At 44.5% G+C, this 16,325-nt stretch overlaps 1 protein-coding gene across 1 annotated transcript in view; it reads right to left on the bottom strand.

Annotated features, from left to right (window-relative positions):
* Nucleotides 1–1,772: 1,772 nt before the first annotated feature.
* The window catches only part of LOC141073123 (interferon-induced very large GTPase 1-like), a 57,501-nt gene continuing 42,948 nt past the window's right edge, over nucleotides 1,773–16,325 (bottom strand). Inside the window, exon 5 of the mRNA XM_073560479.1 lies at nucleotides 1,773–7,423. Coding sequence (XP_073416580.1) covers nucleotides 2,778–7,423 — 4,646 coding nt within the window. The 3' untranslated portion in view covers nucleotides 1,773–2,777. The remainder of the gene's footprint in view (nucleotides 7,424–16,325) is intronic.

A 16,325-nucleotide genomic window follows, 5' to 3' on the forward strand; every position in this document is an offset into this window, starting at 1 on the left:
CGTAGTGCTAAAGCGGCTTTCCTTTCACTGGCATTGGCATACTGTTTGGTATGACCCATGTTGGCACAGGTAAAGGAGTCTATTTGGCAGTTATCTGGCAGTGAAGAAGGCGTCCTGGAGTATTGTAGAGTAAACAGATACTTACAGTACTTATAGTCTTCTTATAGAAGTGGGATCCAGCAACACAGGGCATATAAATGGCGTGAGATAAATGACTCATTAACTGGTGTAATTACGCAGAAAACTTAAACTGGGGTCCTCCTGTAGTTATGCTTAACGTTTGAAGAAACTGGTGTCCTCCTAGTCGAGGCAAAATTGGCCCTGTAATTAGACACCGGCAGTGAACAGGCAGAGGAGCAAGGCAACACGTCCAGACAGCAAGTCGGCGTGAGGTAAATGACGAAATTCCGGGGGATCCAAGATGGCGTTGGTGAAATCTCGCGCGATTTCGCCGACGCCATCTTGAGTATCGCGGGATTTCGCCGATCCAAGATGGCGTTGCCGCAAGAACATGTTGCCGACATGGACAACGTCTGGATCCAGGATGGCGCCGGCGGAAGAAGATGTCGGGGATCGTGCCGATGCCGATGGCGATCGTGGAGCAGCGGCGATGACGGCGTGAGTATGAGAGATGGCGTGAGAGAAAGGGTCGTATGTGGAGTGAAAGGGGGGGACGTGAGTGGAGAAAGGTGAGAGGAGTGTGTGTTGAGGAGGAGTGTGTGTTGAGGAGGAGTGTGTGTTGAGGGTTAACATGGCAAGAGGTGTGTGGTGACGGCTGGCATGGTGAGGAAGGTGTGTGTAAGGCTACTTTCAGACTTGCGTTTTTTTGCTACGTGCTTTTTGCGCACACAAACGCATGAAAAAAACGCATCATGCGTTTGTGTGCGTTTTTTGCGGGTTTTGGTGCTTTTTTTTAAAAAAACGCATGCTTTTTTTGCGCATACGTGCATATTACAATGCGCACGTATGCGCACCCATAGACTATAATGGGTGTTTTGCTGTAATAAAAACACATTGCATGCGCATGCGTTTTTTGGGGGCAAGTCGGACGCACAAAAAATGCAACGGGATGCATTTTGTGCGCCCGAGCGCACACTGCAAAAAAACGCATGCGCATACAAACGCGTACAAACGCATATGTATGCGCACCTATGCGCACCCATGTTAAAGTATAGGGAAAAAAACACAAGTGTGAAACCAGCCTTAGGACGGTATATGGTGTCGGGGAGTGTGCGGGGGGCAGAAGAGGCGCAGTGCTACCGCCAAAGGCAGCTTCTGTCTGGATGTGACGTCACCAAGTTACAACCGGACGGAAGCTGCTTAGCGCATTTATTATTATAGATCCTCTCCAATCAAGAATGGAGGGTTTATAAACTCTATAGTTTACAGCTTATTGCCAAGGTAAACTGCCTCGGAGGTGGCCGGTCTCCTGGGCAAGGGGCGCGAGAGTACCAGCTGTTTGCCATGCATCTTGAACGCAGTGCCAGATCGCTGTATCCGGGCCGCTCCAGAGCCCCTGCGATGTTCCAATGCTGAGACAAAGCTCTCCCTATTATCAGCATCTGGAGCAGACCGCCCCGGCCGGTGGGTTTGTATCCCGCTGCATGCTAAGCAGTGTAATACACATTCATTACCGTTCATAGTAGAAGAGTGTGCACCACACCGGGTATATTCTTTTTCTGTATTGAAAAGCAAAGTCGACTGCACGTAACGTGCTGATTTATACTGATATGGAAATCTGCGCCAGCAAAGATCCAGTCTTCATAGGAGATTTGAATGAAAAAACAAACTTTATTTAGAATAAGCATTACAACTAAAAACGGATAAACATAACAGATAAAAACCGTATATGGAGACCGGTATAAAAATGAGAGCAAATGATCTGACTCATTACAAAAAAGTGGAGTATTGAAGTCAGAATTCTGTCTCACGGCCATTGGGTTCCTACACAATCCCAAACCAAAGAATGTGGCCTTCAGTAATAACTACGCGATTGTTAAGCAAATACAATCATTAGATTTAGACGATCATTATGTCTGAGAAGAATTAGCTGTGTCTTGTTTCTGTGAATACATTTTATCTTACAGAACGTTCTAATAATGTCTGCAGGTTTAGTCTCGGCTCTTTTAGCAGAAACAAAACATGATTTTCTAAAGCTGGTACGTAGACGACATATAACAGGAAATGTAACATAATGGCAAATTATGGGTTATAACAGCGGTATTGATTATTTTTTTTATTAATATCATTCAAATATACGTCAAAAAGTCCTGGTTGCATATTTCACTGTTTTACGAATGTGCACAAAGCTGAGATGTAAAACGGCCTCATCCCTACATGAATTCTAAGATATCTGAATATTATCTCTGGATAAGAAGGTTATATTGAACAACACATGCATCTTGTAGAGATACACGCGAGACAATAATGTTTCTACCATTTTAGCACAGTCTTTTGTCGTTTTTGCTGTATGTTAACATTAAAAGATTTTTGCTATGTTATAGTACTCGGTGTAGTATAAGTAGAGGTGTAGCCGGTACAGCAAAAAGCTCTTGTGAACATATAGTGATCCGTATCAGTAGGAACACATACCGAGCTGAGTATATGGACAATTGGAACAGCAGAAGAGAAGATGACACGTTGGATCTGCTAAAGCTTTTATAAAACCAACATTGGGTCTGATCCCTAAATCGTCATCAAAGAGCTGTCCCAAGGAATAGGCGGCCTCCATAGAAAGGATTCAGCGCTCATCATCGCACGTTCCTGCTTCTCCATATCTACATGTTGAAGGTTTTCTTCAGACTTTCTTTTGCCATTTCCTTGGTCAGATTGTTCCACTCTTCGGGATGTTCCGCACGTTTGGCTCTATACTCTTCTGCAAATTGTTCATTGAACTCCTTAAGAACAAATTTCCAGTAATCAGAGGCTTCGATGCTGGAATCAGGCTGGATTTTCCAATCAGGATAAATCTCTTTATATCTCTTATATGGATGAAGTTTTGCATCCTTATTAGTAAATGTTACATTTCCACAGACATGAGTGGTACAAATGTCATGACAAAGAATAGATGTAGATTCCCATCTGTACGTTCCTAATCCTTCAGGTCGATGTACAGAGGCAACATGTTCTTTGTGTTCTTCACCTCCCGCCTCACAAGGAACCTTACAGAATGGACACTGCTTTCCACATCCAAACACCTTCTTAAACAGCACGTCTTCGGGTTTCACTGTTACTTTGGAAAGAATCACTTCCACACCCTGAGATTCATTGTCTGATATGATTTCTTCTTTTATGTCACTCAAAAAGTTCTTCAGATTTTTTATAAACTCCTTGGTGTTTGCCGAGTTTTGGAAGAGAATTGCTTTCATTGTTTCTTGTGGAAACACCAAATCACTGCTCAGTTCCTCCTGGAAACCATCAAGAAAATCTTCCATATTCCCTGACTGATTCCACATGTCAGTATTGTTAAGCAGTAACTCGATCTTTTTTGTAATGCGTGATAATATATTGCTTTGTATTGAGCTGAAGTTTTTGTATTTGGCTTTAATATATTCCAAAATCCAGTTTTTCACAAACTCTTCATAGTTTGCTGAATAATCTACATATTTTTCAAAAATATTTTCTTCCAGTAGATTTAGGAGAACAGTATACTGGAAAAATGTACGAGAGGTGTACGTCTCCGAGCCTTCAGAATTCATGATGTCATCTACGAGTTCAATACCTAGATTTCGAATGGTGTAATCAATTACTGCTGGTTTTAGACAATTTTCATAGATTCTCCTGGCAAGATTCTGGCTTTCATTCTTCTCTTGGAAAACGTTCATAAATGTGTTAAAGTATTCAGATTTCAATGTTTCCATCTGTAGATAAGGGTCATTCTTCTTTATGAAGTTGTTTTGCATCTTCTGGAAATCTTCTACAGTGTGTCCGAGAATGGTCAATTTTATATTAAGTTCAACGTCAGCTGAAATATTCGACTCCTCTTTAAGAGTGTCATCAATTATGTTCAGCAGATGTTTACAGTAGGTGTTGTCATAGTCAACATCTCGACCAGCTTGCTCTTTAGAATATTTGCAACATTTTCTTAGTAGAGACTCAAAAAATGAATTGTGATTTTCAGTTCTTTTCCCGCTCTTGAATAAGTTTATAACATATTTACAAGATGCAGTGACTACAGCCCATCCTTTTTTTTTCTCACCACCAGGCTTTTCATTAGGTTTTGGCAATTGTTGTGTTCTCTGTAGTCTTTCGTTGACGGCTGATCCTTTGTCTCTCATGGTCTTGGTAAGCTGTAGTAGCATGTTCTTCTCCACATCACGAGGTATGAGGGGTTTCACTTTTAATTCTTCCACCGTATGTTGCCACATATTCTCAAACTCCTTCTCCATCTTTTCATCATCCAGCTGATGTCTTTTCTTTCGACATTCCTCCACCAGGCTGGACACTTTCTGTTCAATCTCCTCAATGTACTTCATACGAACATTTTTAATGCTGAGTTGCTGTTTTTGAATTTGGACTGCATTGTTGTATTTCTCATATGAGGTCAGTCTAAGGTTTTCTCCGAGCCTCTTTGCACTGATTTTAAAGTCTTCTTTGTACTTAATTAAATAAACGCAATCTGTTTTTTGTTGGAAATAATCTTCCACCCACGTTGTTAACTTATTCTGCTCAGCTGAAATGAGGCTTTCCAACTTAATACAACATTCTTTTCCTTTGTTTTCCAAGGTTTCCTCAGATTGGTTCTTGATAACAGTTTCAGTATTGGTGAACCACTCATGGATCAATTTGTTGAATTTCCACTCTAATTCAGAATATTGCATGGACAGTTTGTTGTAGGCACTGGCAACCTTGCTGTTACGGAAACTGAATATAAAGTTCTCGTGTTTGACTGCATTCCATAAATCTTCCATCCATTTAATAAATTCAGAAATGGTTTGTGGCTTATTTTGTTTTTTTTTAATCAATTTTAGTAAATTTTGTTTCATTTCCGCAACACTTTCACTGTATCCAGCGCTGACAGGAGCCATTGGTGGCGACCCTTTCCACAGACTGGGAATGTACCAGTGGTGATGTTCTGGATCATACTCCATAACATCAGCAAATACCTTATATTGAGGCTTCTTTTCCATAGTTGCCACAGTTTTGGTCATTTCATTTAGTTGTTCCAGCAGCTTATTCCTGTCTCTCATGTTCATTACAGGAGCCGACACGTCACTCACATTCTGATGAACAAACTGGCAATTAGGCTTTTTCCCAATTTCCTTCATTCTTAAAAATGAGTGGACAACAATCTGTAAAATATCCTTCATTTCTGCTGTATTTTCCATCGCCATGTTGACTATGGTGATGTCACTCAACCCAACCACTAATGTGGCCAATTCATTGTCATGCTCATAACTGTCTTCCAGAGAATCCAGCTCAGGAGCTTTTAGCCCTTCGGTGTCGATGACCAGGAGAAATTCACAGCCTAGCTCCTTAGAGAGGTTCTTTTTTACTTTAATGAGAGTCATGAAGGCTCCTCGTGTGCATCGTCCACTGGCCACCGGGAACTGTAGACCAAACATGGTGTTCAGAAGCGTGGACTTCCCTGTGCTTTGTACCCCGAGGACAGTAATCACCCTAATTCTGCTTCTGCCACCTGTCTTACTGTTCACTATATTGAGAACATCTGTTATCCACTGCACAGGGATCCTGGAGGCATCTCCATCAATCAGCTCTAGTGGGAAGCCATCAAGAAGAAGACTGGCTCCTGTTTCAGGAAGATTGTTGCGTTCTTTATGTAGACACTTTTTTTTCCCCATAATATGCCAAACCTCATAAAACTGAGACACCTCTCTCAGGAAATGCTCGATTCCTAATGAACTGTCTGATATCTTCTGATCAATTTCTTTCAGCTCTTTGGAATCACTGGCTTGGGAAGATTTCTTCTTGTATTCCTGCTGTAAAGATGTGAGAGTTTTCCTTGCTGCTAAGTCCAAAGAATATTTTAACCAGCTTAAAAAATAAAAATTTTTCGATGGATTGTTTGTTTCAATTCCTTTTATAAAATGATCAATTCCTTCCGGGACTTCACATTCCCACTGTTTTCTCCGTATCTCATCACATTTACGTCTCAGTTCAGATTTGTATTCTTCCCCATTTCTATTTCCCTGCTTTTTCATCTGACAACATTCTTTTTCTAGCTTCGACAAGTCTTTGAGAAGTTGTGCTTGTAGCGTCATTGTTTTCCCTTTATACTTAACGACATCACAGATCTCTCGAGTTATTTTCGTGGCTTGTTCTTTTGCGGCCTGACATTCCGCTGCATTTTCATCTACACAGATCTCTTGCACTGCTGCTGTATGGGCCATGCTTTCTATACTGAGATTATTAACATTTTCCTTCTGTAACCTCAGCAGAGCCGAGCGAATCTTCTTAACAGTTTGTGCTTCATTTGTAGCTTTTGTAATTACTAAGACACGGTCCTCTTTTCTTTCAGTCATGGTCATCACTGATTCTCGCAGCTCTTCTATTTCTTCTTCGCTCTGCTGCCCTTCAGGGGCAATAATGAAGAGATACTTGGTGCTGGAGTTTTTATATCTCTGTAATAAATCACAATGAGACTTACTGATAGTTTCCATAAAGACAACAACAGTTGAAGATATCTCTGCTAGAAAGCGGAATGGCTTCAAGTGGCTCTCCAACTCCCCACGAAGGTTTGTAACAGCAACAGGCTCAGCAAAGATGCCTTTACCAGAAGGAAAGTGCCAAGATATCTCCACCAGCCCCAAAGAAATGGTCCTTTCCACATTTCCACCTTCCATGTCTCTGTGAACAAAGATGTCTTGGCAATGTTGTGTGGAACTTAGAACCAGGTTGAGAATTTTAGACTTGGAAAGTCGGCATCTTCCCAGTCTCACAAAAGAAAACGTTGGCATGGAGATGTTCACCAAGTGTTCTTCCTGAAATCCTTTGCTCTCTGCCATAGATTGAGGTCTCCATTTCTTCACTATTCCCTTCATTGCCCACAACATAAAGGTGTAGTCTGGACTATCGATAGCCGGCAGCAGCAGAGGGACAGAAAATTGACACATGGACATTTTTGATATCATCTCCTGCTGCAGGAAGTGATCTGAGCAGTGGAAGATAGCGCACTGTAGGTCTAATGGGTGGATAGCGTCTGACAAGTCACTGTCCGCATCCAATGTAAAGCGGTCATCTCTGCTCATTCCAGCTCTGTTCCCCATTGTACTGACATTTCTTGCTTCCTCGTGCAGCGACATCAGTTTTCTTATAAAATACCAAGCCACATTTTGCCCAGGAGAAATGGATGGTGTCAAACATTCAGCACCAATGTCGAGAACTTTCTGTAATGTAAGCTTGGATGTCCAGTAATTCTGGAATTCAATCTTCTTGAGAAGATCCTGGAAGTGAGACATCTTATCTGAAAAATAAAGGTAAATAATGGAATTTATTCCGTCAACTTTGATTGATCTTATATTAATATGTAATGCATGTAAGACATTTATATCAAATGATAAAGCAAACATGTTTGTAGGAGGTGGTTGTGGATGGTGCTGGTGCGGCCATTTAAATATGACGTAATAGCGGCCCTTAGTGGTAAATTGGCTCCGCACTGGAGGATGGAGGAAGGATGCAGGCGTCCACAATAACGTCTGATGCTGGCACAGGTGTGAGTGTTGTGGCCAGGGCCGCCATCAGGGCATTACTGCCCTGACTGGCGTATGGGGCCCGATCAGCAGAGGGGGCTCTCATCGGGCCTCGTCACCTGTACCCATCGGGCCCCACTGCCCCGTCCTCAGGACGCAGGTTCAGTTACTCTATTGCCGTGCGGGCCCACACAGCAATAGTTAAAGCTGCCAGCCAATCGGAGGCTGGCAGCTGACGTCAGCACGCACGTCGCCAGCATCTGACATCATTGTCAGTCGCCGGCGAATGCACACTTTTAGGTTGGAGTACAGATCGCTCACCGCTGGAGCGCGGCAAGGTAAGGAGAAAGGTGTTTTTTTTTCTTTTTAATTAGTATTGAAAGCGGCAAGCCAGCAGGTTGGAGACGGGGCAGGATTGGAGACACTTGGGGCAGGATGGAGATGGGCCATGATGGAGACACGGGAGCAAGATGGAGATGGGCAGGATTGGAGACACTGGGGGCAGGAAAGAGACTGGGCATGATTGGAGACACGGGGGTATGATTGGAGACACGGGGGCATGACTGGAGACATGGGGGTGTGATTAGAGACACGGGGAAGAATGGAGACGGGGCAGGATTGGAGACACTGGGGGCATGATGGGAGACACTGGGGCATGAATGGAGACACTGGGGGCATGATTGGAGACAATGGGGGCAGAATGAAAGACATGGGGCAGGATTGGAGACACTGGGGACATGATTGGAGACACGGGGATAGAACTGGAGACATGGGGGGCAGGATTGGAGACACGGGGGCAGAATTAAATATATGGGGGCAGGATTGGAGACACTGGGGGCATGATTGGAGACACAGGGGGCATGATTGGAGGCACAGGGTTCATGATTGGAGACACATGGGGCATGATTGGAGACATGGGGCAGGATGGAGACATGGTACGGGATGGCCAGGACAGATGGGGCAGGATCATGGGGCAAGATGGAGACAGATGGTGCAGGATCATGGGGCAGGATTGGAGACATGGGGGGCAGGATTGGAGACATGGGGGCAGGATTGGAGACATGGGGGCAGGATTGAAGACACAGGGGGCAGGATGGAGACATGGTAAGGGATGGAGAAAGATGGGGCAGGATCATGGGTCAGGATGGAGACAGATGGTGCAGGATTGGAGACATGGGGGCAGGATGAAAAACATGGGAGCAGGGTTGGAGACAGATGAGGCAGGGTTGGAGACAGATGGGGCAGGGTTGGAGACATGGGGCAGGGTTGGAGACAGATCGTGCAGGATCATGGGGCAGGATAGGGAGATCATATGGGGCAGAATGGATACTCATGAGGGCGGGATGGGAGAACATATGGCTGAAGCGAAGCCAGGAATGAGACACACGGGGGTCAGGATGAGGGCTATTATTACCATAGGGGCTAAGTAAGGGATATTATTACTGCAGTGATGTATTTATTATATTTTTTGAGTATACAGTTTTAAATGGGGAGGCGGTCCTGTTACTGTGTAGAGCGACACAATGTCGCCTTTTTTTCTTCATGTGGTGTAATGTAGAAGTTGGGAAAAAAATAAGTAATGCGTTCTGCAAATGGAGCTCTAGATAATTGTTATTTCCTGCAGAGACGAGCCCTGGCTGGAAGAAGTTATGGCGGTCTGTGCTGGATGAAAGATGAAAAGCGAAGATGAAGGACTTCACCTAGAGACGTCACTGGTAAGTCAGTGTGTTACCTATACACTAACACTATACACTGTATACTATGTACAGATGTCCTCTGTATAATGTCACCAGTGATCACTGTATTACCTATACATTATATACAGAGCTCCGGGGTATAATTTCACCGGTGATCCCAGTATTACCTGTACACAGACACTGCATACTAAGTACTGATCTCCTGTGTATAATGGCACTTATGGTGATATTAGTATTGTGTTTTTTTATTACTGATCAGTATTGTAGTATTCAGTCACTATGTGGTGGTAATATGTGGTCTGGTCATGGTATGGCTGTATTTGTTCCTTGTATGTGCTATTATTTGGTCACTTTGTGGTAGTAATATGTGGTCTTGTCATGGTGCGGTGGTATTTGTTCCTTGTATGTGATATTCGGTCACTGTGGTGGTAATATGTGGTCTGGTCATGGTGTGGCGGTATTTGTTCCTTGTATGTGATATTATTCAGTCACTGTGGTGGTAATATGTGGTCTGGTCATGGTGTGGCAGTATTTGTTCCTTGTATGTGATATTATTCAGTCACTGTGGTGGTAATATGTGGTCTGGCCATGGTGTGGTGGTATTTGTTTCTTGTATGTGGTATTATAGGCCACTATGTGGTGGTAATATGGTGTCTAGACATGGTGCGGTGGTACTTGTCCCTTTGGATGTGATATTATTGGTCACTTTAAAAATTGAAAAATAAATAAAAATGTACCTAAATTGTATTAGATAATTTAACAAATGTTTAATAGGTTAGATTTGAGTAGAACCGGCCAAAAGTGTCTACCGTGTTGTGGAGCGGTCTTGCACCAGAGGGTAGAAAGCCCCTCTGCTCTTGGATCGGAGACTACGCGACATCATCACAGGGTCTCGATCGTTCTCATGACAACATCCGGGTCACCAGAGCTAGCAAAGTTGCTTGATCATGCTCTTAGCAGAGCTGACAGTTTGCATAGTATATGGAAGCTGCTTGAAGGTCTATAAATGCCATCTACTCCAAGCGAGGGCTGCTGAGCGGAGTGGATTGCATTTCAGTACGGGGCTGCAGGTAACTACATAGTTAAACACAATATCATAGTTTAACGCAAGAGCATAGTTTGGTGTTTTTCTCCTATTATCTGTACGGTTTATACCCATTGAATATGTGCTCAATGGAAAATGCTACCAGGTGTGCATCTTGTGAGATGTCTGCAGGCCTTGAACTGCCGTCTGAGGGTGAATATGTCTGCACTCGAGTGCAGAGAGTTACATGTTTGGAAGCCCAGGTAATGGATCCAAATGTGCAGCTTACCACACTCAGGAGCATAGTGGACCTGGGGAGGAGTTTAGAGCTCACTGAGAGCCTATGGCCGGGACCAGGGATATGGAGGACGGTGGAGGTGGAAAAGATCAGGACAGAGAAGTACGTAACTGGGTAAATGTTACAAGAATTGTTAGGGGGAAAAGAGCCAGGGAGCTCGGTCCTGATCTGGCACAACCTAAGAAATCTACCTGTTTGGCAGATATTAGGAATGGGAGCCCATGACGAGGATCACTACAGCAGGCCCAGGACTAGGATCACTACAGCGGGTCCAGTACTAGGATCACTACAGTGGGTCTAGGACTAGGATCACTACAGCGGGCCCAGGACTGGATCACTACAGCAGGCTCAGGACTAGGATCACTACAGCGGGTCCAGGACTAGGATCACTACAGCGGGTCCAGGACTAGGATCACTACAGCGGGTCTAGGACTAGGATCACTACAGCGTGTCCAGGACTAGGATCACTACAGCGGGCCCAGGACTGGGATCACTACAGCGGGTCCAGGACTAGGATCACTGCAGCGGTACCAGGACAAGGATCACTACAGCGGGCCCAGGACTAGGATCACTACAGCGGGGTCCAAGACTAGGATCACTACAGAGGGCCCAGGACTAGGATCGCTACAGAGGGCCCAGCGGGTCCAAGACTGGGATCACTACAGCGGATCCAGGACTAGGATCACTACAGCAAGACATTGCTCCTAGCAACCAGGAAAACGACTGCTGTAGGAAGGAGGAAAATAGCAGGAGAGGCCAGACAAGTGTTGGTGGTAAGGGACTCTATAATTACAGTCATCTGCCGCCAAGACCGAGAATGCTGAACAGTGTGTTGTCCTGCTGGGTGCTCAGGTTCGGCGATTCGCAGATTGGACAGATTGCTGGGTGGGGCTGGGAAAAACCCAGTGGTCATGGTACACATCAGTATCAATGACAGGTTAGAGGGAGTTGGAAGGTCCAGGACTAGGATCACTACAGCGGGTCCAGGACTAGGATCACTACAGCGGGTCCAGGACTAGGATCACTACAGCGGGTCCAGGACTAGGATCATTACAGCGGGCCCAGGACTAGGATCACTACAGCGTGTCAAGGACTAGGATCACTACAGCGGGTCCAGGACTAGGATCACTACAGCGGCACCAGGACTAGAATCACTACAGCGGGTCCAGGACTGGGATCGCTACAGCGGGTCCATGACTAGGATCACTACAGAAGGTCCAGGACTAGGATCACTACAGCGGGTCCAGGACTAGGATCATTACAGCGGGCCCAGGACTACGATCACCACAGCGGGCCCAGGACTGGGATCACTACAGTGGGTCCAGGACTAGGATCACTACAGCAGGTCCAGGACAAGGATCACTACAGTGAGTCCAGGACTAGGATCACTACAGCGCGCCCAGGACTGGGATCACTACAGTGGGCCCAGGACTGGGATCACTACAGCGGGTCCAGGACTAGGATCACTGTAGCGGATCCAGGACTGGGATCACTACAGCGGGTCCAGGACTAGGAACACTGCAGCGGGACCAGGACAAGGATCGCTACAGCGGGCCCAGGACTAGGATCACTGCAGCAGGTCCAAGACGAGGATCACTACAGCAGGTCCAGGACTAGGATCACTACAGCGGGTCCAGGACTAGGATCACTACAGCGGGCCCAGGACTGGGATCACTACAGCGGGTCCAGGACTGGGATCACTACAGCAGGTCAAGGACTAGGATCACTACAGCGAGTCCAGGATTAGGATCACTACAGCGCGCCCTGGACTGGGATCACTACAGCGTGCCCAGGACTGGGATCACTACAGCATGCCCAGTACTGGGATCACTACAGCGGGTCCAGGACTAGGATCACTGCAGCGGGTCCAGGACTAGGATCACTACAGCAGGTCCAGGACAGGGATCACTACAGCGGGTCAAGGACTAGGAACACTGCAGTGGGTCCAGGACTAGGATCACTTCAGCGTGCCCAGGACTAGGATCACTACAGCGGGGTCCAAGACTAGAATCACTACAGAGGGCCCAGGACTAGGATCGCTACAGAGGGCCCAGCGGGTCCAAGACTGGGATCACTACAGTGGATCCAGGACTAGGATCACTAAAGCAAGACATTGCTCCTAGCAACCAGGAAAACGACTGCTGTAGGAAGGAGGAAAATAGCAGGAGAGGCCAGACAAGTGTTGGTGGTAAGGGACTCTATAATTACAGTCATCTGCCGCCAAGACCGAGAATGCTGAACAGTGTGTTGTCCTGCTGGGTGCTCAGGTTCGGCGATTCGCAGATTGGACAGATTGCTGGGTGGGGCTGGCAAAACCCAGTGGTCATGGTACACATCAGTATCAATGACAGGTTAGAGGGAGTTGGAAAGTCCTTAAGAATGAATACAGGGAAATTCGAGAGAAGCTGAAGGCCAGGACCTCCAAGGTGGTGTTTTCAGAAATACTGCCAGTGTCACGAGCATCACTAACTAGAAAGGCAGCTCGAGCTAAAGGAGAAAAATAAGTGGCTTAAAAATTGGTACAGGAAGGGTTTGGGATCATTGAGAACTGGGCCGACTTCTCTGTCGGCTACAGGCTCTATGGTAGGTACTGGTTGCACCTCAATGGGGAGGGTGCAGCTATGCTTGGTGAAATAATGGTCAGAAGGATGGAGAAGCTTTTCCATTGGGATCTGAGGGAGGGTAGATGTGCTAATAAGGAGATAGAGTAGACAGAGAGAGGGAGGCAGTAGGGGTGATTGAGGATTTAGGACATGCTGGGACATGCAAGGAGCATATGAAGTTGACAAGGAGTAATAAATCTGGTAATAGTATTAAATGAATGAACTGGATACTCTTATGTCACAGAATACGATGTGGTGGGCATTACGGAGACCTGGCTGGACGAAACCCATGACTGGATGACAAACATAGAGGGTTATACTATATTTAGAAAGGACAGGAAAGACAGAAAAGGTGTGTATTTTTTATTAAATCTAACTTAAGACCACTGCTCAATTTGATTTTTCCAAAGCATTTGATACCGTGCCACACAAGAGGTTGGTACACAAAATGAGAATGCTGGGTCTGGGGGAAAATGTGTGTAAATGGGTAAGTAACTGGCTGAGTGATAGAAAGCAGAGGGGGGTTATAAATGGGATATTCTCTAACTGGTCGCTGTGACCAGTGGGGACCGCAGGGGTCAGTGTTGGGACCTCTTCTCTTCAACATATTTATTAATGATCTGGTGGAAGGTTTACACAGTAAAATATCGATATTTGCAGATGATACAAGACTATGCAAAGCAGTCAATACAAGAGAAGATAGTATTCTGCTACCGATGGAGCTGGATTAAGTTAGAAACTTGGGCGGAAAGGTGGCAGATGCGGTATAACAATGATAATTGTAAGGTTATACACATGGGAAGAAGGAATCAATATCACCATTACACACTGAATGGGAAACCGCTGGGTAAATCTGACATGGAGAAGGACTTGGGGATCCTAGTTAATGATAAACTTACCTGGAGCAGCCAGTGCCAGGCAGCGGCTGCCAAAGAAAACAGGATCATGGGGTGCATTAAAAGAGGTCTGGATACACATGATGAGAGCATTATACTGCCTCTGTACAAATCTCTGGTTAGACCGCACATGGAGTACTGTGTACAGTTTTGGGCACCGGTGCTCAGGAAGGATATAATAGAACTAGAGCGAGTACAAAGGAGGGCAACAAAATTAATAAAGGGGATGGGAGAACTACAATACCCAGAGAGATTAGCTAAATTTGGAATATTTAGTCTAGAAAAAAGGCGACTGAGGGGGCGATCTAATAACCATGTATAAGTATATAAGGGGACAATACAAATATCTCTCCGAGGATCTGTTTATACCAAGGAAGGTGACGGTCACAAGGTGGCATTCTCTGTGTCTGGAGGAGAGAAGGTTTCTCCACCAACATAGAAGAGGATTCTTTACTGTTAGGGCAGTGAGAATCTGGAATTCCCTGCCTGAGGAGGTGGTGATGGCGAACTCAGTTGAAGGGTTCAAGAGAGGCCTGGATGTCTTCCTGGAGCGTAACAATATTGTATCTTACAGTTATTGTTAGGTTCTTTAGAAGGATGGAGATCTGGGGATTTATTCTGTCGGAATATAGGCTGAACTGGATGGACACAGGGCTTTTTTTGGCCTTGCTAACTATGTAAAATGTTACTATGTTACTATGTTATGGGTAAATGTACATGGGGACGGCAATAATGGAAAGTTGCTAATTAGAGTTTGCTACAAGCCTCCTAATATAAAGGAACAGATGGAGGATGAAATGCTGCAACAAATTAAAAAGGCAGAAAATAATAATAGGCTCCTTGTTATGGGAGATTTTAATTATCCAGTCAATGGGACAGAGAATCTTTTAGTTGTGCTAAAAGCTGCAAATCTGCAAATCAGGACAATGACCTCAGCTGCTACAGTAGATGAATTAACCAAGAAAGGTGATCTGCTGGATCTGGTTCTGTCACATAGAGCAGATACAATTTCAGATCTACAGGTCCGGGAGCACTTGGGATGCAGCAACCATAATATGGGAAGTTTCAGTCACTTTCAATCAAACATTCAAAAGGGGAAATGCAAAAATCTGGAACTTTAGGAAAGCTGAAATCAACAGTATAAGGGAAGATCAACAACAGCCAAGTGAGAAAAAACTCACTAACAAATAAAGCAAAATAAGTATGAAATATTCACCAGAACCAATCCTACTCAAAAAAGTGAATATATCAACAACAGTCCAAGATATGAAGACTTAAAATAATTTTTATTAATCACAATGTTAAGAAAAGGGGAAGCTGACAAAAATAGATATAAAAAATACCATGATAGCATGGGAATACTGACCAAAAACATCATAATTCTGCCCTTCCTCGGGTATTTATTAGCACTCACATGAAGTACACTATCTCATTCTGATCAAACCTTTCTATTAATTCAAGGAAGTTTTTTCCACCTCCATAATCACTTCCAGTTTATCCCTTTTTTCTTGAACATATCAGGTGGCATTTTGTATATAAAAAATATTATTTGTTTTTTTACACCAGATATAAAAATATATTCTTTCAGCACTGTGCACTTTATTTATATTGGGATTTTCTGATTTTTTCTGCTCATTTATAGCTTGGTCTGTATTACTTACTGCATGTGTTGGTAGCCCTGGCCCCTGTTATCTGCTTTCTAGCAGATTTCTGTAACATTTTTAAGTATGTCTAATAAAGTTTAACACATGTATTTGGATTACACTCGTATTGTGGTGGTCCAATCACTTCCCCACGTTTCTTGATATCTATGTATCTGAGTTCTCTTGTCCCTCATTGAATCTTGCTCTGGGCGTTTTTGTGTTAAATACAATTAGTATATGCATTTTGCGCCTGGAATTATCGAGCCTTCTTTTCCACATGAAATCTGTGTTGTTTAGTCCAACACCATTCTGCCGCTGGACCAGCTGGGGTAGACCTGTCTAGCATACTGAGAATATGTCTGCCTAGAGTAATGCCACGCCGTTAACCTCAGCAAGGAGGGGAGCATTTTCACATTTGTTCCAATCTAAACTATTGCAACCTAGTCTCTTAGAGGTTTCCACTACTTTTATTCTTTGAGGAATTATACTGAATTTTGGGAGGCATAATAAACAAA

This window comes from Dendrobates tinctorius, unplaced genomic scaffold (genome assembly GCF_039654945.1).
Source record: "Dendrobates tinctorius isolate UK_male_01 unplaced genomic scaffold, ASM3965494v1 ptg000297l, whole genome shotgun sequence".
NCBI lineage: Eukaryota > Metazoa > Chordata > Amphibia > Anura > Dendrobatidae > Dendrobates > Dendrobates tinctorius.